The sequence below is a fragment of the Punica granatum genome, chromosome 7 (genome assembly GCF_007655135.1).
Source record: "Punica granatum isolate Tunisia-2019 chromosome 7, ASM765513v2, whole genome shotgun sequence".
Taxonomy (NCBI): Eukaryota; Viridiplantae; Streptophyta; class Magnoliopsida; order Myrtales; family Lythraceae; genus Punica; species Punica granatum.
In genome coordinates, this window is record NC_045133.1 from 22,291,821 (window position 1) to 22,318,851 (window position 27,031).

The 27,031-nt window shown below is 42.1% G+C and overlaps 5 protein-coding genes across 7 annotated transcripts; 2 read left to right on the forward strand and 3 right to left on the reverse strand.

Annotated features, from left to right (window-relative positions):
- Positions 1–1,638: 1,638 nt before the first annotated feature.
- Positions 1,639–3,606, reverse strand: LOC116213004 (B3 domain-containing protein REM10-like). 3 transcript variants are annotated; one of them, XM_031547791.1, is made up of 4 exons: positions 3,181–3,606; positions 2,488–2,695; positions 2,220–2,314; positions 1,639–2,112 (listed from the first exon to the last, which is right to left on the reverse strand). In XM_031547791.1, the coding sequence occupies exons 1-4, from the start codon at positions 3,244–3,246 to the stop codon at positions 1,819–1,821; spliced, it is 663 nt and encodes a 220-aa protein (XP_031403651.1). In that variant the 5' UTR covers positions 3,247–3,606; the 3' UTR covers positions 1,639–1,818. The 3 variants fall into 3 exon arrangements, with proteins under 3 accessions (XP_031403651.1, XP_031403653.1, XP_031403650.1); XM_031547793.1 differs by having other exon boundaries at positions 1,639–2,080; positions 2,221–2,314; positions 3,181–3,598; XM_031547790.1 differs by having other exon boundaries at positions 2,407–2,695; positions 3,181–3,586.
- A 2,905-nt stretch (positions 3,607–6,511) lies between these two features.
- LOC116215590 (pollen-specific leucine-rich repeat extensin-like protein 3) lies at positions 6,512–8,635 on the forward strand. Its single transcript, XM_031551350.1, has one exon. The coding sequence runs from the start codon at positions 6,808–6,810 to the stop codon at positions 8,431–8,433; it is 1,626 nt and encodes a 541-aa protein (XP_031407210.1). The 5' UTR covers positions 6,512–6,807; the 3' UTR covers positions 8,434–8,635.
- Positions 8,636–11,160: 2,525 nt separating this feature from the next.
- On the reverse strand, positions 11,161–12,533 carry LOC116215591 (dof zinc finger protein DOF3.4-like). The gene has a single exon (XM_031551351.1). The coding sequence runs from the start codon at positions 12,326–12,328 to the stop codon at positions 11,612–11,614; it is 717 nt and encodes a 238-aa protein (XP_031407211.1). The 5' UTR covers positions 12,329–12,533; the 3' UTR covers positions 11,161–11,611.
- A 7,834-nt stretch (positions 12,534–20,367) lies between these two features.
- LOC116214275 (thylakoidal processing peptidase 1, chloroplastic-like) lies at positions 20,368–22,954 on the forward strand. Its single transcript, XM_031549661.1, has 6 exons — positions 20,368–21,420; positions 21,746–21,814; positions 21,908–21,976; positions 22,084–22,170; positions 22,273–22,340; positions 22,449–22,954. Exons 1-6 carry the CDS (start codon positions 20,725–20,727, stop codon positions 22,567–22,569), a joined length of 1,110 nt encoding a protein of 369 aa, XP_031405521.1. The 5' UTR covers positions 20,368–20,724; the 3' UTR covers positions 22,570–22,954.
- Positions 22,955–23,248: 294 nt separating this feature from the next.
- On the reverse strand, positions 23,249–26,135 carry LOC116214274 (protein NRT1/ PTR FAMILY 4.5-like). The gene is made up of 6 exons (XM_031549660.1): positions 25,977–26,135; positions 25,669–25,753; positions 25,359–25,576; positions 24,744–25,190; positions 24,513–24,637; positions 23,249–24,434 (listed from the first exon to the last, which is right to left on the reverse strand). The coding sequence occupies exons 1-6, from the start codon at positions 25,977–25,979 to the stop codon at positions 23,576–23,578; spliced, it is 1,737 nt and encodes a 578-aa protein (XP_031405520.1). The 5' UTR covers positions 25,980–26,135; the 3' UTR covers positions 23,249–23,575.
- Between the last annotated feature and the right edge of the window lie 896 nt (positions 26,136–27,031).

Below are 27,031 nucleotides of genomic sequence, written 5' to 3' on the forward strand. Positions count from 1 at the left end.
GATTTGAGAACAAAATTCATTGGAGACTACGTACCTTGAATATTGTCGAGTCATCACATGGCTTCCAGCTTGGTGTCTGCACAACTTGTACGTCTTTTCAAAGGTTAAGTAAAATCTCGACCAAGGTTCCTTCCCTCTGAAAAATTCACTTTTTTCCACTCATGGAAAAATTGTAAAGAGCCAATAATTTCAAAACCAATCGTATTCACAAAATCGAATAGGCTTCTTCATGCAGGCTATGGCATTTTGAATTGACATGGTTTCTCAGTGTTTATTGGCTGTGATTTGTTAGGTCGGTCTACTTCTTGTCATGATATACATTGAAAGTTTTTGGAGCGACAAGTTAACGGTGGGCATGATTTTCACGTCTGTCTCATAAAGTAGTATAGGATTTGGCTATTGCAAACAACTTGACCATGTCGAATGCAAAAGATGATCAGCCTACTTGTTAGGCAAATAGTTCGGTCTCTCGGCTGCCACAGTTCTTTGCATCATGGCTGCTGTGTAGCTGCTTTATGTGGAAGTTCTTACTCCATTTCCGAGCAGTTTCCTCAATAACCAAAAAACCGGAATCAAGCAGGGTGTAACAGACCAGAAGCAGTCAGATCAAGAAAAAGCATCATCAAAGTCCTCGCACAAAGTTTTGGTCATGCTAAGCAAATAAGCTCATACACGAGTCCGACTTTTGTCGAATTACAAACCGGCCGAGGTTCAGAGAACAGAGGACAGATTGCAACCAAGGCATAGCTCTAACTGGAAGCAGAGGAGAGAAAAACGGAAGCTTTTACCAGTCGCTCTTTGCTCTGTGTTTCGAGGAACAACTTGAAGAACTACAGCCTGCTCGAATCGACCATTGTTGTTTCACCGAAGGAGAAACCTCAGAATCTAGAGTCCTAGATTCACCACTATGAACAAAATAATGTTATTGTCGACAACAAAATGGAGCCAAATCATAATGAGGTGAGGTGTCCACCTACCTTTGCAGGAATGGACTAATTTGTTGGTTTCCACTTTTGGGAAAAGAACACACTACACTGTCTGCACAAAGGATCTCCTTAACAGTGATAGCCATAAAAGTTGCAGAAAATATATATTTATATCCTTTTATGAGTTTTCATGAAGCTTTTTTGCACTCAAAAGTTCAATTTTATTCAACTTGAAGTACTGACCTCGGTCCCTAGCTAGTTTCCAATGTATTTTACAATAAGTCTTGAATTTTGTGAGCTGGCCCAATTGTATAACCCGAGCTGACTAAACTTTTGTGAAACCCGGTAGTGTAATTTTTCTGTGAAACCTGCAACGGAAGTGAAGGGCTCACGAGTTTGACCATTTCGAATGCAAAAGATGATCAGCCTACTTCTTGTTAGGCAAATAGTCGGGTTTCTTTGCTCTCCATGCTCCTTATATCATGGCTTCGATGTAGCTTCTTTTACGTGGAAGTTCTCACTCTATTTCCTCGTTATTGTGGAACCCGACTCATGATCATATCTCAAATCTAGCACGAGTTCTCACTCCAATTCCTCGTTATTGTGGAACCCCAACCCATGATCATAACTCAAATCATAGCATGAGTCCTGCAACCCAAGCTCAGTTGTGAAAACTATCTATAATTCGGACCAGCTTTACCAAATCCAGTAGTGGATATAAGGAAGAACACGTTAATTAATAACTGCAATTCTTAATGTCATCAATTTGATATGCATGAACTATGAAAACAAAAATCATAATAAAGAGCTGGGATACAAGTTTCTGTTCTAGGGATATAAGAGATCATATAATCATATTCGGTAATCCGATCAGAGTGATTCCCAGACACACTCATGGAAGTTCATTAATATGAACCATCATCGAAAAACTCTGAGAGTCCTCTGGACCATGCAATAGTTCGAACACGCATGTGTCTCCAATCTTGATATCATTGCTGCTAGAAAACTCACGCCACCCACTATACATGTTCAACTGATGAGGGCGAGCCCGAAGCCTAAGTTCCACCAACCATTGCTCTCCCGATGGATCCACAAGGGTCGCACAATGTTTTTGAAGAAGGCCGTATGACCGAGCAAAACGCATAGGGATGTTCGGCCACATGGAAAAAAAAACACGATTAATAACCTGGCAAGAAGAGCTTCTCAAACTAAGGTTGAAAGTGATAACATCAGCAAGTTAATCATTTTGTTCACATTTCGTTAGTCCCTAATAATAGAGAGCTAAGGATTTACCACGTAACCAAGACGCTCATTGGACTCGTTTATGGTCGTAGTGAACTTTGGGTTCTGACTAAAGGAACATCTAGCCGGGGCAGATGATCTACGACCTAAAATCACAACCCAATCGAGTCCTTAGTAGCGGAAAGGAGATCGGCAAAAACAAACAACAGTTGAAACTTAAGATTACATATTAGCTTGCCTTGAGAACACCTGACACGAAATGAAGCTTCTTTGGGGCAGCCAGAGCAACCGAAAATCTCCACATTAAAATTTGACTCACCAATATATCGGAAAAGCAGTAAATCCCCATTTTCAATCAGATGGTCTTTCACAAAGGTCGCCCATCCATGCCTGAAGTACAACTCATTGGAGTCTTTCTCTAGTACTTTTACCAAAATGACTTGCCATGTATCGCCACTCGGACCCAACAAGCAAAAGACTTGACGTTTCTCACCTTCCATATGCTTGTGGTAAGCAGGAGGGATCCTCTGCAGCACAGGGAAGGCCCAAATATTAATCATCTATAAGAAATATGGCACTTAGAATGAAGAGTTCCGATCAGTTTCCTTAATAACTAAAAAACGGGGATCAAGCAGAGTGCAACAGACCAGAAGCAGTCAGATCAAGAAAAAGCCTCAAAAAATTCCTCACACAAGTAGAAATTCATAAACGTTTTGGTCATACTAAGCAAATAAGCTCATACACGAGTCCGGGTTTCATCAATTTACAAACCAGAACCATGACATAGCTTTATCGTTTTGCAATCGGGACAGGTTGCAACCAGAAGCAGTCAGATCATGAAAAAGCATCATCAAATTCCTCAAACAAGTAGAGATTCATAAACATTTTGGTCATACTAAGCAAATAAGCTCATACACGCTCGCAAAAAGGCCGAGTTTCAAGGAACAGAGGGCAGATTGCAGCCAAGACATAGCTCTTACCGAAAGCAGAGAGAAGAAAACGAAAACTTTACCAGTCGATTTTTGCTTTGTGTTTCGAGGAACACCTTGAAGAACTGCAGCCTGCCCGAATCAGCCATTGTTGTTTCACCGCTAGGACGATTCTAGGGGGAGAAGCCTTAGAATTCACGAACTGGGTTTGACCGGAGCTCTAAGCTTCACTTTGAAGGAAGAAGGAATTGCTTTGATGATCAGAAGAACAGTGGCCATTAATGCTGTGGCCCAAATTTGCCCAAATTCCCCCGAAAATGTTAAAGCAATTAAGCTCTCTGCAGGGCAAGGGAACCCAGAAATGGTGGGTTTCGTGGTGACTTCTCTAGAGTACCCCCTCGCCATTTTTGGCAGTGGAAGAAGACTTTTCATGCCCATCATCTGATCTCAAAACCCGAAATATGGAGATTGCCCGAGCCCTGGAGAAAACTTTGAATCTTGAGGCTGTCGACAATGGCAAATGTTGTTGGAAAAACATCAACTCGACAATGGCGGCTCCGTTGCTTGACAGTGGCGGGAACTGCACTGCCTTGTGGTTTCTGGAGGAAGTGACGGCAGTCGTGGCCGCAGCTTAAGGGCCGTGACTAAACTTACAATGATATTCATGGCCAAAGTGGATATTAGGTCCCAGGGAGAGCCATCAGATTTTCGTGTTCGATTCGTTTGTACTACTTTCATGCTAATCGATTGTTGTAATTAGAGTTTGATTAAGATGCCAAAAATTTAGTATGATCTTGGCAAGAGTTTTTTGTATAATGTTTGTACTTTGTACAAGTCTTAACATGCGACCTAGTGTCTGACATTCATATCACACGAGTTGGATGAATTTTTGGAGTTAGATTGGCCCATACTTGTGAGATTGCGACTCTAGGGATGGCAATGGTGTAGGTGAAAGAAACTAAGAAAGTATTTGCGGATATAAGTCATAGCACTTTTTACATCTCATAACCGTATTAAATAATTATAGTCCGGATATAGTTTTAAATTTTAAAAATTGCCGCTAAAGAAAAGAAGGAAAAAAAAACCACTGTACCATTACTTTTTTTATTCTTTTTTATAAATAACTTTGATTATTATATACTAGACAAACACATTCGCGCTACACACTGACCAAAAAAAATGATTAGGACATAAAAAAAGAAAAATAAGAAGGGGATGGGTGACAAAAGTAGGAGAAATATTAGGAGGTGGAGAGGAAAGTGAGTAAGTAAATGTAGAAATTACTTGATGAAATTATTAAATTGTTCGAAATATAGTGATTATAATTAATTAGAGGGAATGTACTATGTGCATTTTAGGAAATAAAAAGTAACACCAAATTTTTGGCTTTATTATATAGTAAGTATTGATATACTTTACCTCATTTCCTAATTCATTGTCCAAGCCCACTTGATTAATAGACTCAGTTTTATAAATCGAAGATTTTTTTTTTTTGCTCAGAAGGATAATTCATTCAAACTAAATAGCATAGACCTAATGTTCTTATCTACATCTCCTCTTCCCTTACGAAGACAGATGACGGGATGGAGGAGATGCTGATAGGTCCATTGAGATTATAAAACGGACATAGAATAATAAATTTAAAACAATTCTTATTTAAAGATTTTCATTTAAATTGTTATTTTTTTATTAGATTCTATTAAATTTAAATTTTATATGCAGTATGGGGTGGGTAAATATGATTTTTCGATGGTGCTAATATAGTTGTCGCATCGTCTATAGACATGTTGCTGATATGGAGGGCATTTTAAACTACGGACTAGTGCAGTTATGATTCTCATAATGGTTAGATGAGGCATTATATCAAGAGGCATGTATATGTTCGACATTCCCTTTTTCTGTTGGAATGATATTCAGGGATATCTAATAAGTACATTCATCTTCAATCTTAATTACGTACGGGAAAGCTTATTCATGGAACAGGCAAAATGATGATCACTTCAATACAAAATTTCTTAAAATGTCACCTCTTATATACATTTCCACAGAGATAAATCCATCAAATGAAACTATTTTTCCAAGTAATAAAAGGACAGGGAAAATGTAATAAACCATATGAGACTCCTAGCTATATCTGCCACCGCGGAGCACGACAATCACCACATAATAGCCGTTTCCAAAATGGGATATTCATTTGGCATTGAATGGAGACTCTAAAGATAGAGAAAATTATTCATTGTGCTCGGCTCATGGGTCTCCCTCGTAATTGAAAGATAGATAAAATTTCTCAAATTGATGTACGTAATTTTGTGCAAAAACTAAATTAACATCGATATAAGATAGCATAGAATTATGTAAACAAAATAGATGTTATAATATAGCGAATTATCAAAGAAGGTGAAACGTAGCGGCGCTTGCTTTCGCCTAATAATCAAGATATTTCTAGTTCGATATCCAGTGGGACTATCCATGCCAATTTATTAAATATTACGATTTCTCCCTTGTAACCGAAAAAAAAATTATATAAACAAATATAGATGATATATAGGGAATTATCAAATCACATTATTAGTAAGTTCACCCAAAGAAGATAAGATTATATGTTACGATATGAATTGATTCAAATGATTCGGTATTAATTTGTTTCTCTTAATAGGTTTCAGGATCAAGTTTTGTGAATGGCTAAAATTTATTGGAAAACTTTACCCTAAATAGGCCGATCTGACTTGAATTAGATTAATTGAGACATGTGAACTTTCGAATATCATATTAAAAAGAAAAATCGCATTATGTTATCCGCAAATCAAAAAAAAAAAAGAATCAAATAACTTTTTCGCAATGGCATAGCTTGATTGAATTAGCTAAACGATCAGTAAATTCCAATTTTTTAACAACACTGAAAATAAATATAAACAAACATCAATAAACACAGAAATTTTCAAGTTTTGGACCGGCAATAGGATCAGAACAACCTCATCGTATGATATTAGTAACAATCGACAACTCGATACGACTATAATCAGGTCATCCGTCGCAACTTAAATCATCGTACTCAAACCCAAAAAAAGGCAGCTAAACTTAACGTATGAGAAAATATTTGCAGAATATTCGATAATGAACCGATTCATGTCTTTTTTTTTCCTATTGATATTTTGACGTGTCTTGATTAGTTCTTTGAAGTTATTTTGTTATCGAGATTCACCTATAGACAGCAGCTGCCATTCCTAAAAGAATGGACAGCCTCTCGTTGCAAACGATGCTTACAGAATTTCCTTGCAAATTAATCGAGACCGCACGCTCGTAAGGTTCTTTTTTTGGCTGGGATATGGATCGATCACTATCGGTTTCTTCGGTTATTAACAATGAAATTCAAATTTAGGCTAATTACCGGAAGTGTAACCAAGCAATTCCGCAGCCAAACCGTGTGATTTACTCTTAGAAAATCACCTTTTAAATCTATAAGAGACATTTGAGGTGGAAGAACTTGCAGAAATCAGTACTTGCAATACAAATTATTCGAAAGGAAAAGGATTTATCCTTCGGGATAAAGTTTGCGAGACAATTCTTCCACGGAGCTCCGGGGAATAGCCCCGAATTCAATAGGGTTCTCCAGTGCGGCATTCCGGCCGCAGCTGATCTTCTTCTTACCAATCTCTGGCTGCCTTGGGCAATTAATCCAAGGTGGCACGGCTTTGTGGTTCGTCCAGAAAATGCGGTCCTTATGTTATTACTTAGCGGTCTTTCTTCTCATATTCTCGTCCTTCTCCGAGGCGCTCACCGATGCCGAGTCCTCGATGATTGCCCGTCGGCAGCTCCAGAATCTTGAGGAGAACAAGGCAATGCCCCCGGAGTTTGAGTACGAGCTCGACATTAAGGAAACATTCGCTAACCCCCGGCTCAAGCGGGCCTATGTTGCCCTCAAGGCTTGGAAAAAGGCCATCTACTCCGACCCGTATAACACCACGGGGAACTGGGTCGGACCCAGAGTTTGCCACTATAATGGCGTGTTCTGTGCCCCCGCCAACGATGACCCGAACTCGAGTGTCATAGCCGGTGTTGATCTTAACAACGCCGATATTGCCGGGTACCTTCCCTCAGAGCTTGGCATGTTGGGCGATGCTGCTCTCCTTCACCTTAATAGCAACCGGTTTTGTGGAGTTGTCCCCGATAGCATCTCGAAGCTGAAAATGCTCCACGAGCTCGATTTGAGCAACAATCGGCTGGTCGGGCCATTTCCAAAGGTAGTCCTGTCATTGCCGAACCTGAAGTATCTGGACATAAGGTATAACGACTTCGAAGGAGAATTGCCCCGTGAGCTCTTTGACAAGGACCTCGATGCCATCTTCTTGAATAACAACCGCTTCTCATCTGTGCTTCCGGATAACTTCGGGAACTCCTCAGCATCGGTCGTGGTGATTGCTAACAACAATCTCGAGGGTTGCATCCCTAGTAGCATCGGCAAGATGGTTGACACATTGAATGAGGTAATCTTCATGAATAATAACCTCTCAGGATGCCTGCCAACTGAGATAGGCGGGCTAGGAAACGCGACCGTCCTAGACCTCGCTGGGAATTCCTTCACAGGCATATTGCCGAAGAGCTTCCAAGGTCTGAAGTCGATCCAGAGCCTTGATATATCTGGCAACAGGATGACAGGCTTCGTTCCTGAAGCCATTTGCCGGTTGCCCCGCTTGGCGAACTTCTCCTTCGGGGACAACTATTTCAACGGCGAGGACCGGGCATGTGAGCCAACGGCTAGGAAGGATATTGTGCTGGATGATTCAAACAACTGCTTGCCTGACAGGCCAAACCAGAAGCCTGATAAGGTTTGCGTTCCTGTGGTTAGCAAGCCCATTGACTGCGGCAAATCCAAGTGCGGAGGAGGATCAGCATCGCCATCGGTGACTCCAAGGCCTTCGCCTTCACCTTCTCTCAAGCACCCGCCACCAACTAGGAAACCGAAGCCCCCGAAACAGACACCGGCGCCCATCCAGTCTCCACCACCATCACTGGTGCCCGTCCACTCCCCTCCACCATCACCAGTATTCTCACCACCACCGCCGGCCCATTCTCCACCTCCTCCCGTCCACTCCCCACCACCACCAGTGCACTCTCCCCCTCCACCTGTCTACTCTCGACCACCGCCAGTCCATTCTCCACCGCCGCCACCATCACCAGTCTCCTCTCCTCCACCACCCGTGCACTCCCCACCGCCACCTTCACCTCCTCCAGCCCATTCACCACCACCACCACCACCAACCCCAAACCTAGTATTCCCTCCAATTTTTGGATCCCGGTATGCATCACCACCGCCGCCGATCCACCCTGGTTACTAAATAGTTCTTTGACCGTTCGTTAGTTTCACCTCCTGACAGCACCAAAAACCAATTTCGCTTTTGTTAGTCATATAGCTATTAGATCATTTCATGGTTGTATAGTGTTTAACTCCAATCTTCTCTGCATTTGGCGGTCGACTCGTCAGGTTGTAAACCGATGGACTAAGTGTACAATGTACATCCAACAATGATGCTCTTGAAAGTCCATGATCCTTTTCTTCTCTTTTTGATCATCTTCTCCATACGAAATGACACATAAACCGTGCATCATCACGGCGCGCATACAACAGTGATGGTGTAGTTCTGACTGTGTAGTTCTACGAATTATTATAACCAAAGTGCAATTCCATTTTTCTCTAGTGCTCTTTACACGAGATGCCATCGACTGCGAACAACTTGGCATGCACGTGATAATTGTAAACGGGTAACTTTCTATGATATCGAACACATGCTTCAGCTCGTCGTTGAGCGCATGTCTCGCTTTTTACCAGCCAAGTTGAAGTGCTCGTTGACGATTATTGGGCTAATGAGGACCACAGGGGTTATAGGACGGTGGATTGGCAATAATTCTGCTCAGTGATTCGTTAAAAAGTGGACCCATCCAACAATAATTACTCACTGTGTGCAGACATGGGAACGTCAAATGGGGGAGCAATTATCGACTCAAATTAAGAAAATTCCATTGATTACAGATCTGCTTTAGAGACCAAGGTCGATAAAAAAGGGAGGAGGGAGGCCGTACAACTTGCAACAGCAAGTTGTCATCATTCTCAATGAGTGTAATGTGGGAGGGAGCGCCATGATTATGGATGCTTCCAAGCACGTAAGAAAACATCAATCATCACCTGAGCAAGAAAGTATTATATGCAAGAGTGGTATAATGTAATAATATTATAAGTACAATGCGTTTATTTTCGAAGTTAAAGTCACGAATTTGTGATTGTGATTGTGATTGTAGAAGAAGACAAAAATATATAGGGCCCACCAGTTTGACTTTTGAAATATGAAATGAATGGAAGGTATAGATAATTAATTATAATGGGATTGTATTTTAATAATATATGGGGTCCACCAATTTGACTTTTGAAATGTGTGTTTTGTTGTGTAGTGTTTTGAGTTAAAATTAAAGTTAAAATCTTAAATCACGACTTTGAAAACAAACGTAGCGTTATTTTGATATTTTTGTTTTTAGTATGTAAATAAAAAATTAATGACGAAAATAATTCATTATTGTAAAAAATAATATTTTTTTATGTATATTGTGACATAATCTTACGTGTTATCATCATTGCACACAAGATCTTTTTTACCTGATCAATTGAAATTTATATACTATTATATATTTTCAGAATTATTAAAAAAAATTCGTCATATAATGGGCTAAACTCAAAATTAAAAATGACAATAATAGAGTAGAAAGATACAAGATTTAATTCGAGTCATATAAATGAGAAAACTTCATAATAAGAAAAGGATTTTACTCGTCGACAAGTTGACCCGACTCGAACTAAATTAGAATCGATTAAAATTTCACATACTAGTGAGTATGCACATTGAAAAAAAGATTGATGGGTAAAATAATTTCAGCCAATTCGCCACCGAGATGCGGTGTACTACCAATGGGAGGATGCGTAGATTATAGTTGAATCCTGAATATGGCAGCAAAGCCAAATCCAGCTATTCGAGATACGCGACCATCTGGGTATCGCTTTATTCATTTTCAGAATTGGTTCCCGTTAAAAGAATTATTGATCCTTCAGACAAACCGTTCCTCGATCTACAAAATTATCTGGTCCATATTGGACAAACCTACACCAATTATATGTATCGTGTAAAGACGTAAGTTGTCTATAGAATATGAGGTTTTATATCGGTTAGCTAATCGGGCTTCACCCCCCGGTCTAGTAGACCAGATGCAATCAAGATAAGGACTTGTACCTCTATATGCAGTTATAAATTGCACTGACACGTTAGTTTAGTCCAAGAAGATTCTAAAAGATTCATGCATCATATTATGCATCATATTAGTACTTTCAACAAGTCATCTTGAAGTTTTTACTTCATATCTAAAATAATATACGCAAAACCTAGGATTTGTATCCTAACATCGCAGTATGAAGCCGTTTTAAATAAGACAATGGTACAATACGGACCAGTAGCAAATAATCTACCCCATGAATTGAAACATAGTGAATATATCATGGACTAACTCTTGTTTAATTAACGAGAACACTGTACTTAACCATCATCCTATCATAACGTGAAAGTAGAAAACCCCCCCCCCCCCCCCCCCCCCCCCCCCCCCCCCCCCCTTCCTTTCATTTTCTTTTTAGCTCATAAACACATGAAGGAAAATAAGCCAATGGCAAAAAGGAGAGTTTTTATAATGATAATACAACAAAAAGTACGAAAATTTCAATTTGGTCAGGTTGGTCAAAGAAAGGACGCACTTGTCTACACTTAGCTCTCTTGACCGAGTCCTGCAATAAGAAAGGCTGTCCCTTGACCATGCTCTCCTCCTCTTACAAAAAGACCGTAATAAACCCCGTCTATCCTGCTCTGCTCAATCCTTCCAGTGAGAATCTTTGTCGTCGCAACAGAGATCCTCCCCCCCAGGATTGAAGATTCCTCTGCACATACATACATGCTATCCCAGAACATCATGAATGAAATTAACCTCCATGGAATTGAAACGAGCAAAGGGACCAATACGAGCAGAAGGGGAAAGAAAGAAGAAGAAAATTTGAACATTCAAAGCTGAATCAAAGATCGGGCCAGGAAACCACATAGTAAACTGTCGTCCTTTTCTCCATTCGCCATGAGACTTTACAGAAGCCGCGGAAGGAAGCTTTCCACAACCCCAAAAAGAAGACTCCCCACCCGAACTCAACCAATAATTTCTTCCTCTAATAATTTCAGTAATAACACCTAAGATTTTAGAGCTCCTATGACTATACTACTATACCCCCACTGACCACCCAACCCAAGAACACTTGAAAAAAGACAACCCCATGATATCTTTAAACCTTAAACGACACGAAAACATTCATGCCTTTGATTCATATTGTAGAGACTGATCAAATTTCACAACCCCAAAAGCCCATCAAGAAGAGATGTTTTGCCACTTCCATGCTGAATTTATTTTCTTTTTTCGGTGCGGTTGATAACGTGATATATATCACTTCAGGCCCTGACCCGGCATTGAGATCGCGAGCTCCGGCCACGCGAACCCATCCGCCCCGTCCACCTGCCCGTGCCCACCAGTACCATTGCCGCCTCCCTCCCCCGCCCCCAGCTGCCATGCGTTGCAGGGCGGAGCGGCCGCTGCCGCATCCGAGACGGAGCTCGGAGCCCCGGCGTAGACCCCCTCGATGTAGCTGACCTCAGGGAATGGCCAGACTGACCGGCCGAAGCCCAGCCCCTGCCCGTCGAGGCTCGGCCCGTACCCAGTCCCAAACCCTCCCAGGGCCAGGAAACCGTGGCCTCCCGGAGAGGTGAGCAGAGAGGTGAACGCCCCGGGGGCCTCCCCCGCCTGCTTCGGAGCGAAGTCGGGCCTGAAGCTGGGAGGGTGGTGGACGGACTCGTTGGTGATGGAGGAAGAGGTCGACGCGGGGGACGAGGCAGGAGGGGCGGTGGAGGAGGGGATGCTGCGGAGGCGCTTGGAGGAGGAGGTGGAGGAGGACTTGCGGGAGCCGCCGCCGACGGGGACGTTGCGTAGGGTGCCGCCTTGGGTCCAGTAGCGGCGGCAGGACTTGCAGAAGTGGCGGGGCTGGGCGAGGTTGTAGTTGTTGTAGTAGCAGAACTTGGTGTTGATGGAGTCGCAGCGGGGGCAGGGGATGGCCTCAGAGTTCGGTGGCGGAGGGGCGGCGGCGGGGCGGCAGGTGGTGGAAGGCATGATGTCGGTTCTTTCTTCTTTCTTCAACCTCGTTCTCACTCGAAGTTGTCTGTCTTCAGGTTTGGGTCGCGGCCTGAGGAGGGAAGGAAAGGGACAGTGGGGGAGAGGAGACCGAGATCTTATAGCGTCCGAGTTGTAGAGGAAGACAACAGAGAGAGAGAGAGAGAGAGAGAAACGTAGGGGAAGGGATGAAACAAGAAGAAGCGGTGGGAATGGGGGGTGGGGTTTGTGTACGACGATGTTGGCGGGGGAGGGACACGTGGCGGGGGGTCGGGTTGATTTTTCTTGTGACTGTGATCAGATAGATGATCAGTGGGCTGTGGGAGGGGGGTTTTGTCTCGTTTCCTTTTCTTGTAATGGAGAGAAGGGGGGGAGTGGTGAGGGACTGTTCCACTGTGGCAGGTACCACCCCATGCTTGTCTGTAGTGTCTCCTGTTAATTGGGTCAAGTGGCAATAGATGGAGGGACAAATGTTGCTCTATGTGTTTGCCTATTTGAAGGTCAAATCCATGTACCAGACGATAAGATCATCGCCTGGCCCTCGAATATCAATCAATTTAGTCGAGCAAATTTGGATTGGTTTAGTGGTTCCATTCTGTACTTCGGTCTATCCTTTAGCTAGACTTTTCTCGATCAGCATATCCTTTTTTCAAGTTGTTATGTAATACTAAACAAGAAATAACAGGTCATTATGTGAGAAACATAGAACAACATCATGTCACAGTCACTGATCATGATCGCTTGCTAAAGCTTGTTAGTTAGATGGTCCGAAATCGAACGTCATATTCGCGTCATTCCTTTTATTCAAGTCGTTCCGATAACTTGCTACGAGTATCTTATAACACGTAGAGATGTTCACTTAACCATGATACTAGTGTCTACGGATTACAAAGATACCATCACTCTTCCAAACCATATATGGAACTGCAAAGACAAAATTCTCCATAATTACTCCCTTACTAATTAAGATTCCTATTTAAAATGAGCAAATATCATTACGTATATTATGTACAACTTACTAGTTACGACGATCCACACGTTCACGTGAACACTTCGTACCCTCACGAGACCGAGCCAGATGAGGTCCATTATACCGGACAGTATAACGAGACGAGCATTTCCTCTCCCGTGGGGAGGAGCAATTCGAGCTTTCAAAGGTGAAAATATTGTCCCCCCTTGTTTCCTCGAAGTCTCGTCTCGATCGGCATGTAACGAAACGAAACGAAAGAAGCCGACCCGATGTTTGTCGGATTGAGGTGAAGTGTCACAGGATAAGAAAGAGAAGGGGGAGCAAGCAAGTGATCAGTCAAACTATGCTTTTTCTGAATAAGAACAGAAGAGGGGAAAGAGAGAGAGAGTGACTGTGTATGTGTAATTGTTAATAAGAATTAGAAGGTAAGTAATAATGTAATGATGAAGAAAAGTTTTTTTTTTTAAAAAAGAAGCGTTTTTTCAATTTTTATTTTTATATTTCGTTCAAATTTAATTTGGATTTGAGAAGCCGACAACATCATAGATGTCGGGGATAGTGGGAAGTAATAATTGGGGCTCTTTTGCCCTCTGCGTTGGGCTATGTCTGACCGGTGACCTGACCCAGTCTCGATCGCTGCTGCCTGCTATGTGGTCTAAAGATGAGAGAGTGCATTCTTCTTCTTCCTCGAGACGAAGAAGACCACACAGATTCTCTGTCTCTATCTGCACCACAGCTATCACTCCCCATATTTCACGGCTAAGCATACAAATAGTCGGTTTTGGTTCGAGAAATTTGTATAGATGTTGATGGTTCGATTTTGATATATCAAACTAGATCTCCCGAATTAATATTCTATTGCTCTAGCTAAGCTTAAAGTTCATGCATAATATGATTCAGGTTTTATATATATATATATATATATATGTTAAATACGGTAACAACTACCTTCATTTAACGGGAAAGCATCGTTCTTCTAAAAAAGTGTCTATTAATACAAAGATCACGGTCCAGTGTACAAATATGCTAGAATTAATATCTTGTACGAAGCATTCCTCTCATAAGTTATTATGAACATGCAATTAACGAATATTACGTGAAATCACGTATCTACCAAGTTTCCAATAACCTCTCGATTTTCATGTATCTACCAAGTTTCCAATAACCTCTCGGTTATGAGAAGACTCTATTCATCCTCAATAAGTCCATATGAGGAACTTTCTCTTACTGTATTGTACTCTTGTATTACGGATTTTGCACTGCCTTCATGAACCCCGTCGGATCACGGGGCTTGTGTTCGCCTGACGGTCTCGAGGAGTTCGTAGAAGGTCGATGAACCGGACCGAAGAAACTCCCGTGAGTAAATTAAGAGCGGTTTTATTCTCGTGCCGCGATTCGTACAAATGGAGGGCCGTGTTTCTTGGTCCCTTCTCCCCCTGATTTGATTTTGGGTCGCTCTCACTCTGCCCCAAAAACGTATTCTCTCTGCTTCTCTTCCTGCTGCTGCTTCTGGTTCCTGTTCCCAACAATTATCTGTTTTTCTTTTTTCCAATTTGTTAATTCTAATTCTGAATTATTATTATTTTGTCTATTTTGTTTCTCTTGGAAGGCGACACTGGTCCAGATTTTTTGTGTCAACATTCTCATGACACTTCATTGATTGTTATTGTCCCAAACGAAATCCCTACATTTGGGAATTTTGAATAGAAAATTGATATCCATGTCAATGGATAATTTGAAAATGTGTAGAGAGGAAAATTAAAAAAAAAAAGATACATACATTACAGCACGTTGCTTAACTGTTTAATTAGTTTATATCCACCAAGGTTTTAATCCATGATAACAGTAGTAGTAGTATGTTTTTCTTGCTGGGGATAGCAATGCTATCTATATATATATTAGCAAGTCGTCTCTAGCCTCTGGCATCGTGCTCCTTCGTCGGAAAGTAGCAAACTCGGTAGATTGGTTATTCTCTATTACTAAGTATGTGTTTTTTTCTTTTCGAATTTGCTAAATGCAAGTCGGTTGGTGAAGCGGGATCCAAGCATCTCGTCAGACTTATTATCCAACCGGGTAACTAACCTAAGCCCTCTCTTTTTTTCTTTTTGAATAACTTCACTGATTCTGCATTCCTACATACCATCAGCAAAATGGGGTCGCTGTCGTGGAATTCAGTATCACACCCCGGCTTCTGGTCCCAGAACAGATCTCAAGTGAATACCCTAACGAGTTCATATAAGTGTTCGTGATTCATTAATTTTCAATACGTCGTGTCCTAAAATGAGTCGTGATAACAATCCATGCAATACATGGGCATATTGAATCTACGGTTTGTCATAATAATCGAATGGGAAATGAAGATCATATGGGGAGGGGGCATTAAAATGCATTGCCAAACGGGAACAATGACTCGGGAGCATGCGAGCCAAACTGCTCTATAGTCTGTCCGTCACCTTCTAATTCAAGCTTTGGATTGGAAGGGGAAGCTGCTAAATACTCAGACCCAGAGATTCTCTGCTGTTCTCTGCTCTGTCGCTTTCACAGAGACCTATTTTTCCCCCAAGAGTAAAAATCTTTTCTTTCATCCCTACTTCTCGCCCGTCCAACTTGAAACAATCAAATGTGGTCTATACATTTATAAAACCTTTTTCTTTCATTAGAATTTAATTTTCGTAAACAATCTTGGTTCGTCGACGATGCTCCGACTGCAATTGTCATAACATCGACACGGTTGCAGTTCGTTCGAGAAATCCCATCCGAGCTCGATAAAACTTCATGGGTCATGGATGGAATCAAATGGGCCCAAGAGTGTCCATTCTGATTCATCTGTAGTCCTAAAATGTCCAAGTCCATGCTCTTCCAAGAGAAAAGAGGAGTCCATCGGAGGTGGGATCTGTATCGAAATGGACCAGGCCCAGACTGATGGAAGACCGAACGGCGATTAACGTTGGTGATTTTTGCGAACGATGTAGGTTCAATCGCCATATCAAACTTGGTAACATTTTAAATGAAGAACATATAAAACCCTACATATGTATGACTACGCGAGTCAGTTTGAAACAACTCGAGCATGTAATATTATTATCGGATTACAGTCAAGCGTGATTTCATGATAAACGAACAATTGATGTTTCTAATCACGAGTTATCTACATTCAGTCGACACACATGACTAACCCGGGAGGAGCGGATGGATCAAGCTCGCCAGCATCCTTGGATTCCAGAGGCATTGGACATTGATCATCCACCTGACAGGAATGCCAGTCAAAGCTCACCTTCTTAACGGCCTTATACTGAGAAAATAATTGGTTCCAACTAACGATATTAAATTATTAAATTTTGAGTTATATTGGGAATAATTTATTTTAGTCAAAACCATTCCAAACATTTTGTATTGAGCATAGTGTCACGTCGTCACTTTAAAATTTCATCATTGAGGGAAATTTTAAGAGGACACGAGTCCCCGACCCTATATCCTCAGTCAGTGGATGAGTGACTAGGACCCGTAATCCACACGCCATAGACGGCTGGGATGCAAGGTTTATGGTGACCCCATATCACTGTAGCACTTCCCATCGTTGATAAGGAAAGAGTGACAATGCAAATTGTTCTTGTACTTCTTCTCATGCGGAAAAATGCCAGACCAAAATCTTCTTAATTGAAAACCAGTCTTTGTATGCGCATGCCGATTCAAATCCGATGGAATTGCTCAAGTTATCATATGATCAAGAGCATCGATATAATCGACAAATTTCTCGTGGTATCTTATTATCTATAACATTAATGTCAGAATTTTCCATGGTTGTATATATTCATGAGGAGATCAAGTTGTGACGTAGCTGAGTTAATGCAAGGGAAGAAGTAGAACTATTTATACGCACGCGCGATAATATCACATTGCCTCGAATATGTCGATAGAAAATCGATGAACTTGTAGTGCTTTCTCTGATTAAATGACCCGTTGACAAAGGCCTACTCCGGCTAGGCATGAGAAAACCGCAAAAATGTTAGTACGAATCCCTCGATGTGGAGCATCCTTCTCCGACTTCATTACAATTACCATATTGGACAGGAATATCATCACAGTCAACGACTGACGACAACAATCTATAATTTTAATCGATATCCATATCATTGAATGGATCTTTTGAATGTTGGTCTAGATAGAATTCTACTCCAATTGGAGTTTCCAATGATAGGAGGGAGCTAAGGCTGTGTGGCCATCTGATTACATCATAATAGTGATGACCATAGTTTTGTGCTTAGTAAATAGGCAATTTGGTTCCTGAATTTCGACTTTTACGTCAATTTGGTTATTGACTTATTTTTTGTATCAACTCGGTCCCTCACTTTCTGAAATTGCATCAATTAGGTTTTTATAACATCAGTTAGGTTCCTCACTTTCCCATTTTGCATCAGTTCGGTCCATAAAGATAATATTGTACATCAAATAGATCACGGTAACATCAAGTGGGTTCCTCAAATTTTGGATTAGCATCATTGACTTAATAGTATTTGATTGCCGTTAAGTTTTGAGAGTCCAATTTGATGTGTCAGTTCATCATCTGATATAACATTGTTTTGTATTCGGGTATGCGTACATCAGATAGGTCCCTCAAATCAATATATTTTTCATTTTCCTTTTTCTTTTTCCTTTTCTTTTTTCCTTTTCCCACCCAAAAGAAAAGAAAAAAGAAGAACAGTGGGGGAGATATGGTGGGGGTAACCTCTCTCGAGCTCCCCCTCTCTTGGTGACCTCCCCCCAAGGCGAAGTTGCTGTGGGAAAGTTCACCCCCCACATCTCTTCTTTCGAAAAGAGAGGGAACAGAGGGGAGCTTCGATCGGAGCTCCCTTCAAAAAAGGAAAAGGAAAAAGAAGAAGAAGGAAGAATTAGAAAATGGGAGAGCCTCACCCGAGCTCCCCCTCATTCCCCTGAATCGAGGGGGGAGCTTGGGTGGGGCTCCCCCACTGTCTTTGTCTTCTTCTTCTTCTTTTAAATTTTGGGTGGAACAAGAAAAAAAATAAAAAAGACTTATTTGATATAACATTAAATCAAAGTGATGTAATAATGATTCCTCATTTACCGGCATCAGCATCTACAGTTAACAGAATGCCATGGAGGATCTAAATGATGCGACAAAGGCCTAAATTAATGTAACCAGATGATCAAATTGATGCAAACCCAACTGATATAACAATGATTAAATTGATGTAACTTTATTAAATGGATGACCTAAATGATATAATAATGATCAAGTTGATGCAAATTAACAAATTTAAGGATCAAATTGATGCAAAAAATAAGTTATGAGCTAAATTAATATAACGTCAAATTTGTCAATGCTCAAATTCCCTATTTCCTGTTTTGTGCTTATCCTATTATCAAATCCCATGTTGAGATTCACCTTAGTCTGGAGATGACGTTTGCGCTTACGTCAAACTCTCTTCTCCAACTTCGATCGTCAATCCAAGGTTTGCATCCACGCCCGTGCGGTCTGCTCTATATTGCGAAGAAGCCCTCCAGCTTTAACTTTATTGCTTATTTATCTCATACTTCTATTGCTTACTTGAATTAGCCATTTTTCGTTCTCTACGAACCCCCAATTGGAAAGCCCTCGGACAAATCCGTAACTCGGGAGGCCAGCTAAAACATGAATCATGGAGCCGATTCCTAAAGTTTATTATACCAGTGAACCAACCGGTGGTATCATGAACAATTGCAAGTATTAACGTACTTATCAATTTTGAGAGCCGAAATGTGGAGACAAAATACGAATATGTCATTTGCTTAATCATAAAGTAGTTATTCGGTCAAAGACTATTGTGGATAAAAATGAGGAGGGGATCGAAATGATCAGTTTGGCACCTAACCGAATAAACTATAGGCAGCAAATTTTTATGGACATTAGGCCTTTGAAGTGACTGATCTGCCCTCGCTGCCGTAAGTATTGCCTTTGTGTTCGAAGATATTCAAGGGTATAATTGTCCACAGGAGGCAAAAGGAAAGACAGCTTCTTTGACCTTTCCTTCCTGCTCCTTCGGGGGAGACGGAGGCTGAGGAAGCTGGCAGGAAGGCGCCACCCAACACAGTCGCACTCCTTAGTCAAAGTCAACAAAACATTAAATTTGGAATGCCAACAATACCCTCAGCCGCCAGGCATATTTTCAGTGACAAGCCACTACCACCCACAAGGATACACTCACTGCCAAGGCTGATGGGAGGTTTCACCAAAAGATCACAACTACAAGAATTTGTTGATTCCTTTTCCTTCTTTGCCATGGCAATATCAAGGAATATTTAAATTTTCAATTGGTTTAAGAATTCTTTTGGTGAGACCACAAGTATTTTTAACATATTAATTAAGGCTAAATTCATTCAAATGAGATGTTTTATGTGAATTTAGAATTCCTACACTGCAGGTAAAGTCTATCTCCGAAAGAATATATTATATAATTTCGCTGATTAAACCACAATCTTATTAAATAAAAGCATCTAATAGATTAAATATATTATAATAGAATCTTATAAGATAAATCGACTTCATAAAGGTTAGTTCTGCCCGTTATTTTATCTAACATGATTGAGCCGTTTGATCTTTGACTACGTTGCCAGTATTCATGCTTAGGGATATATTTTTTAGATCTAAGTAATCTTTAGTATACTTTATCATAATTCACATGTTTTGAAGAATTACAGATAAACAAATTGTATATTATTGACAGTTTTGTCATTTTATTATCCATAATAGTCTATTGCTTCCACAAAGTTAAAATAATTGGAAAGTCTTATCCACGAGAGTTATATGTGATCTTCTAATTCTGTATCCAAACTCCCTATTACTATTCAGTAGAAATATATAAAAAAAAAAATTGTTCAAATGATACACAAAAATAAAATGGAAGGGGAAAAAAAAGGAAAAGAAACAGCCCAATCCAAATGAGCGAGAAAGCTTCAACCAAAAAAAAAAAAGAGCGAGAAAGCACAGGCAATATCGTAAATATGATGAAACCCGAGCCCCATTACACAACGCGGTCATAGCCGCCGTCCATTATTAACAGAGAAAAACCCCTCGCCTTCACCGTCTTCTCCATTCCTTCCGCCTCTCTGCCATCGCCCCTCTCTCTCTGGTCAAAGAGGCTCTCTCCGCCTGAGAGAGCTTGCCGGCAGCGCTCAGGCCCCCCTCCCCGCTCTCATCCCATCACTATCATCCCCGACTCGGAAATACTCCTCATCGTTGACTTCCGATCGCTCCCCGGCCCTCCTCTGACCTCGGCCCCCGGCTTCAATTCATCTCTTCCGGTTCTGCCTCCTTGATCTGTTCATCAGCAATGGCTTTCATCGCCCACTAGAGTTCCTCTTGTCCCCCGACTTTGTTAACGAGAGAACTCTGCACCAAATCCTCCTCTGGTTTCTCAACTTCGTAGATATGGCGATCCGATTCACCTTCACCTACTCCGGCTACGTTGCCCAGAGCATCGCCTCCAACGCCGGAGTCAGGTTAAACAATTGCCGGTTCTTCCACGAATGCTGGGTCCGGTCCCGGGTCATCTGCCCCTCGCAGAAGCCCGAGTCCGACTTCTCCCCGCCAAGATTGGGCGGCGCCTCCCTCTCTGCTCCTGCTTATAGCACCCTCGTCGGAGAGTTACTGGGCGGTGGTAGCAACTCCAAGAGCCCGCTGGCTGTGGGGTTGGTCACGATGATGAAATCGATGGCTGCTCCTTCTTCTTCTTCCTCTTCTCCTTCTTCTGGGATGGGTCCTTTCGGGATTTCTTCCTTCAAGGCCGCTTCGATCCTGCCCTTCATGGACGGATTGAAGTGGCTCCCCTGCAATGAGGCTGTCCCAGCTCCCGCGAGCAGCGATGTCGATAAAGGCGGGACCTTGTTTTTGGATGCTGACAGCTTTGGTGATGAAAGCGAGAGTGATGCCGAGGGGTTTAAGATGGGTTCGAGGGGTTCGTGGCTCTCGAGATTGTTGGGTGTCTGCTCCGAGGACGCCAAGGCTGCTTTCACAGCTGTGACCGTGACCTTGCTCTTCAAGTCCTTCTTGGCCGAGCCAAAGTCGATCCCCTCTACTTCCATGTACCCCACTCTCGATGTCGGCGACCGCATTTTAGCGGAGAAGGTATGATCTTGCTCTGTTTTTATTAAAATTCTGCATGTAGAGTATCATATAATGTTCTATTTATATTCGAAAAATGAGGCAGTAGATTGTATCCTGGGTAGTGCCATCGTCACTTAACGTGCAGCCAATGTTAATTTCGTTTCGGTTTTGTATTCGTAATGGCGTATTGGTAGAATGTCGATCGAATTAATTGATGAGGAATATTTGCTGTTGTTTTCATTATCCAGCCGCATGCAAAACTTGATCATTTAGGAAGTATGATGCTTAGCTTCTTCTTCCGGAAATCGAGCTGAGTTTCGTTTCTCAATGCCTTCTGTGTTGTCAGGTTTCGTACTTCTTCAGGGAGCCTGAGGTTTCCGACATTGTAATATTCAAGGCTCCTCCAATACTGCAGGTTTGAACTAAGATATTTCTGCCATAAAGTGAATTAACTTGAGAGGTCTGTCTAGGTTGCTGATTTGTCTTTGCTTTTTCCTGAATGTTATAGGAGTTCGACTTCAGCTGTTGCGATGTGTTCATAAAAAGAATCGTGGCAAAGGCTGGAGACTATGTAGAGGTCAGCTTAATCTTCACATGTCCATTTGTCCGACCTATTTGCATAGCCTATGTGCTGCCCTTATTTTCTCCTTTAATCTTATGCTGTATTTTGCTTCCGATTTACAGGTTCGTGATGGTAAGCTCTTGGTGAATGATATCATTCAAGATGAAGATTATGTATTGGAGCCTTTGGCTTATGAAATGGAACAAATGGTAAACATGCTTTGCTGCCCATTGCTTCTTAGTGCTTCAAAATTCAATTCGTTGTTCACGTGTTCTGACTGTTTCCTGGGTTTTGTGTTCTAATTTCTGCAGCTTGTGCCTGAAGGTTGTGTCTTCGTGTTGGGAGACAACCGTAACAACAGTTTTGACTCCCATGACTGGTAATTATTCTTCTCAGAGGAGAATCCTTATAATGTAATGAATGTTTCACCACTTCTGATGTCTGCCTCATAGATTTTGATTGAGTTTCCGTGATTTTAATTTTTCAGGGGTCCTTTGCCGGTTGAGAACATTATTGGCAGGTCAGTCTTCCGGTATTGGCCTCCCACTAAGGTCTCAGATACCTTACACGAACCTCAATCTGGGAAGAAAGCGATTGCAGTTTCCTGATGCTGCTGTGGGAAGACTGACATGACTCCTCGTTTAGATGGTGATTCCACCATTCTTTTTCTCTCCACTCGGATCTGGCTCTCTGATGATTGAGCAGTTTGTGAGTACTATATGGTCCTGTTGTTGGCGACGCAAGGGGCTGCTGGTCCTGGCGGTCGTCACTGTGTATCAGATGGATCCATGAATCTATTTGATCCATTGAATGAAGATAGAAGGATGTCGAAGAATGAGATGAAGGAAAAAAAAAAAGTTGGATCATTGTGAATATGTTGCTGGCAATGGATCAAGGCCAGCGTTTCATTCTTTACTTTATCGATGACATTTTCATGTTTGTTACGAGTGGAGATGAATGGAAATGAAAAAGTTTATGCTTCATGTTCTCTTATTATGCCATTACAGATCTCCCTGATTTACCTTTCTTCATATGTGAGCAATTAGGGCTTTCCATGCTTGAAACTCGGATGCTCCTTAAAACCATTCAAACAGCAGACGGTTTGTAATTTTTACTTATATTTGATGCACTTGGATTTAATTTCAGCCCTTGACTGGACCATGTGATGATTAAGCAGAACAGTCGAGAGTGGTTCGTAAATTTGTACTTAGATATGACAGACTCGGATTTAACTTGATCTCCTGACCAAACCGTGTACTGTTCAAGCAGAACGATATAGGCCTGGGATCCTTCAACCCAGTTGAACAATTCAATGTACTTCTCCCTTGAAACATTGATGAAGAACTTATAAATCGCACGATTAGCAGAAAACATGTAGTTTTGTTATAATTCTGCAGGACAATCGATTATCGATTGGTGCGCAAGCTCAACATGACATCATTCGGGAACTTCCCTTTTTTCTTCATACTTTCGCACTCTAAGTTGCTTAAAGACTTCTCAGCGTGAAGATTCCTGGATCAATCATTGGTGCTGAAGATCCATTAGTTATGCAATGGCAGGCTGTTTCGTATAGCATACGACAAAGGAAGAACAGCCTATAGATCGAACCTCTTATCACTTGCCCTCGGCTCTGCTAGCAGCTGAATTTCCATTTCCCTTCTTCTGGTCCTCGGACTTGTACTGGTACCACGAAGCGCACACCAAATAAAACCCGAAATTCAGTACGCTTATTCCGGCCAGTAGCCAGTAGAAGTAGTCGAGCTTGTCCCTGTTGAGATTGTTATTTGCCAACCACCCACCACTCACTTTATTCACCAGTTCGACCACGGCGGTGCTGAGGAAATACCCAAAGGCGATGGATGTCCAGGAGATGGCCGTGCTGAGTGACTTCATGCATGAGGAACTCTCGGCATAGAAGAACTCCAGTAGTCCAATCAAAGTGAACATATCAGCTGCCCCGAAGATTGCATACTGGATCCCGAGCCAGAACACACTCATGGGAAGGGGCTCGATTGAGTCTACCATTCCATGGTGCCTTGCCACGGACTTTCTCTGGGTCTCGATGATTCCTGCCACTGCCATGGAGATGGCCGAGAGAACAAGTCCAACTCCAATTCTCTGGAGGTACCGGATCCCTGTGGGGATCCCAGTGAATCTTCTGGCAACCGGGACAAAGATCCGATCATATATCGGGATCAGGATGAACATGAAGAGGAGTGGAATCACGGGGATGGAGGGGCCCGGGATGTGGAAGCCTCCTACTAGGTGGGTGTCCATTGTCGTGCTCTGTTGGATCGAGAACGTCTGGAGCTGGGCTAAGCAAGTGTTCATGAAGATGGTGCTAAGGATTACTGGGAACATCCGGACTAGGATCTTCGCTTCCTCAACCTGGGTTATTGTGCACAGGCTCCAGGACCTGTCGGACGCCTGGGAGCCCGATGAAGACCTGACAATCGCTGCTCGGTCTAGGAATCTGCGAGATGAAGTCACGTTAGGAAGGACGACTCCGTCAAGTGTACGACTCTAAAGAACAAAAATTTCACTAGACTACCTGAATTGGTCAGTCCTCCGAAGATGTTCCATGCTCTCCCCCACTTCTTGGTCATGGATCTCATGTAACTCTTCTGTATTCTCCGGGACTGGGAGATTCCGGTTCTTGATGGCAGCAACAAATACCTGAGTTCAAGAGCAAAACATCATGTTATAACGACCCCTCTCGTTGTACAGATTAAGGTGCGGTGGCCATATTCAGAACTGGAGATTGTGTTATAGATGTGTTTACCTGCAGGATTCGAAGAAGTGGGCTCCCCTTAGGCACGTTGTTCCGGTACAGGGACTTGCCCATAGCCACAAATACGATAGCGAAGAGAACAGCCAACGCGCAGACCCCAAATGACCAGTCCCAGCCCTGATTTGTGCTGATCCACACAAGGAAGGTCACCCCGACTATGGCCCCGCAGGTCAGGCTGAATAAGAACCAGTTGAAGAAACTCGACAACTTGGCCTTCTCCCTGGGGTCCCTCTCATCGAACTGGTCAGCCCCGAGAGCTGGGAGGGCTGCCTTGATCCCACTCGTCCCAAGCGCCACCAGGTACAGGCCTGAGTAGAAAATCGCCAGTTGGCTACCACTGGCGGTCTCACATTGGTTCATTAAGTCCGGGGCAACCCCATTGCAGGGAGTTGGCCTCAGTTGGTGAAAGTGTGCCTGCGCTGTTAAAACCGCGTATCCCTGCATGCACATGTGACCTCAAGGTTAATCCTGTTGAAGAACGAGGTAATGATAATACAGTGGCGAGAGAATCCCAACCCATCTAATAGTTCTAGACATTTGCTCTATGCTGAATCTAGTATATGGCTGCATTGTAACATATTATTCAACATATTATTCAACACGTACCACCAATTCGATTATCCCAAACAGGACACAAGTCTTGAACCTTGACAGGTAGGTGTCCGATAGGTACCCTCCAAAGAGAGCTAACAGGAAAGCGGTGCCCATAAAGTTTGTGAGAGTAGTGGCAGATTTCGTCAGGCTGAAGTTCATGTAGCCGTAAAAGTATGTGACTATGCTGATGGCATTCGCCACGAACGCCATGTTCTCGAGTGCCTCAGTCGCTGCACGTTAGGCCACATGTGGTTTACTTTTCATAAGTAAATTGGTTCTGCTAAAGCTGAGAATGGCAGACAGAGGCCTTGTTGAAATTTACCATATACAAAGAGTGCAGCTCTGTTGCCTCCTTTTCTTGTGTCCTTGAGCTTGGAATGTGCCATCTTCTCGACTTCCATGTTTTCCTGAGACGTCACGCCAGAAACATCAAATGCAGGAGAGGCAAAAGAAACATTAATCGTCTTGCTGTGGACCGTGGCGTCCAGCTCCATTCAATCGTTCTTATCCTGGAGTTCCCAAAAAGGAAACATTTCCAAGCCCACAACATCGACTGTTGACACGACAAATGACAGGATACAACTGAACATAAAAAAAGAGGACAAACTATATGCCAATGTAACTCAGTACCATCCGGAAGAGCAACAGCCCTCTTAGTTTGCTAGCTAAGAAATGGCGCCGATAAATAGGAGGAAGAAGCTGAATAATTCCTTAGAGAAGGGAGCTCATTATTGGTGTTATTTTAAGGTTTATTGAGCCCTTAGTGTCGTGTCTATATATAGACAGAACTCATCGGGCTTACCTTCCAACTAAGAGACAAATCCAAACAGAAAACAAGGCCCCAAGCATCTTTTGATCTTGTACTAACCTAAAAGGTTCCGTTGGGTGTTTTTGTGATTTGTTAGACATTGATTAATCTGACGTATTGTTGTTTCGATATCGATCATTTGTTGACTTTTATTACAATATATAATTAAAATGGATTAATATAGTGCTTAATCGAGTCATTGGACGATTATGGTAGTTAAGCAGTCTCGTACAATAATATGTATTAATTTATCAACCTGTAATTATATTATGGTTGGAAATGCATGGAAGATAAGGATCATGAATGTCGTCCCAGGTTCCAGCTGTTCAATGTATGTGCATCTAGCTGCCCACAAAGATTGTTTTTGTGTTGCACGAAATGAACTTGTAATCGCTTGATTCACGGGACTGTGGTGAATATCGGTTCTGCACAATGAACCGATGATCGATGGACAAGTCTGCAGTCTCTTCCATAACTTGCTCTAGGCGAGCCTGCAACCAACAAAAGTTTCCATGTGTATTTGGCAATGGGGTTATCCTGAGATATTCTGAACAAGAATTTTGTTTGACCTATCCTGTATGCTTCGATTGATTAATATATTTGATCCTGAGAAAGGGGGTGTGCAGTGGCTAACACTCTCACCTGGTAATCTAGACGTTCCGAGTTCGATTCTCATCAGTGGAACTACCCGTGCCCCTTTATTTAGATCTCATTTACATTTTCTTGTACTAGATCATGAGCCTCCTATTGTAATCGAAAAAATATACATATATTTGATCCTTTCTTGGCCATAAATATTGATTTGTTAAGAAATGCTTGTATATATAGAGAAAATAAAGTACTATAATCGCAACCATGAAATTCTGACTTGCTAATC

Excerpts from the sequence above, each read along its gene's own strand:
- LOC116215591 (XM_031551351.1), bottom strand. The coding sequence starts at position 12,328 with ATGCCTTCCACCACCTGCCGCCCCGCCGCCGCCCCTCCGCCACCGAAC.
- LOC116213004 (XM_031547790.1), bottom strand. The coding sequence starts at position 3,246 with ATGGCTGATTCGGGCAGGCTGCAGTTCTTCAAGGTGTTCCTCGAAACA. Across the intron at positions 2,696-3,180 it reads CACAAAGCAAAAATCGACTG|AGGATCCCTCCTGCTTACCA; the intron begins GTAAAGTTTTCG and ends CCTGTGCTGCAG. Across the intron at positions 2,113-2,219 it reads ATGAGCGTCTTGGTTACGTG|GTTATTAATCGTGTTTTTTT; the intron begins GTAAATCCTTAG and ends TCTTCTTGCCAG.
- LOC116214274 (XM_031549660.1), bottom strand. Across the intron at positions 25,191-25,358 it reads TTGGGATAATCGAATTGGTG|GGATACGCGGTTTTAACAGC; the intron begins GTACGTGTTGAA and ends ATGTGCATGCAG. Across the intron at positions 24,435-24,512 it reads CGGAGGACTGACCAATTCAG|ATTCCTAGACCGAGCAGCGA; the intron begins GTAGTCTAGTGA and ends TTCATCTCGCAG.
- LOC116215590 (XM_031551350.1), top strand. The coding sequence starts at position 6,808 with ATGCGGTCCTTATGTTATTACTTAGCGGTCTTTCTTCTCATATTCTCG.
- LOC116214275 (XM_031549661.1), top strand. The coding sequence starts at position 20,725 with ATGGCGATCCGATTCACCTTCACCTACTCCGGCTACGTTGCCCAGAGC. Across the intron at positions 21,977-22,083 it reads AGGCTGGAGACTATGTAGAG|GTTCGTGATGGTAAGCTCTT; the intron begins GTCAGCTTAATC and ends TCCGATTTACAG. Across the intron at positions 22,341-22,448 it reads AGTTTTGACTCCCATGACTG|GGGTCCTTTGCCGGTTGAGA; the intron begins GTAATTATTCTT and ends TTAATTTTTCAG.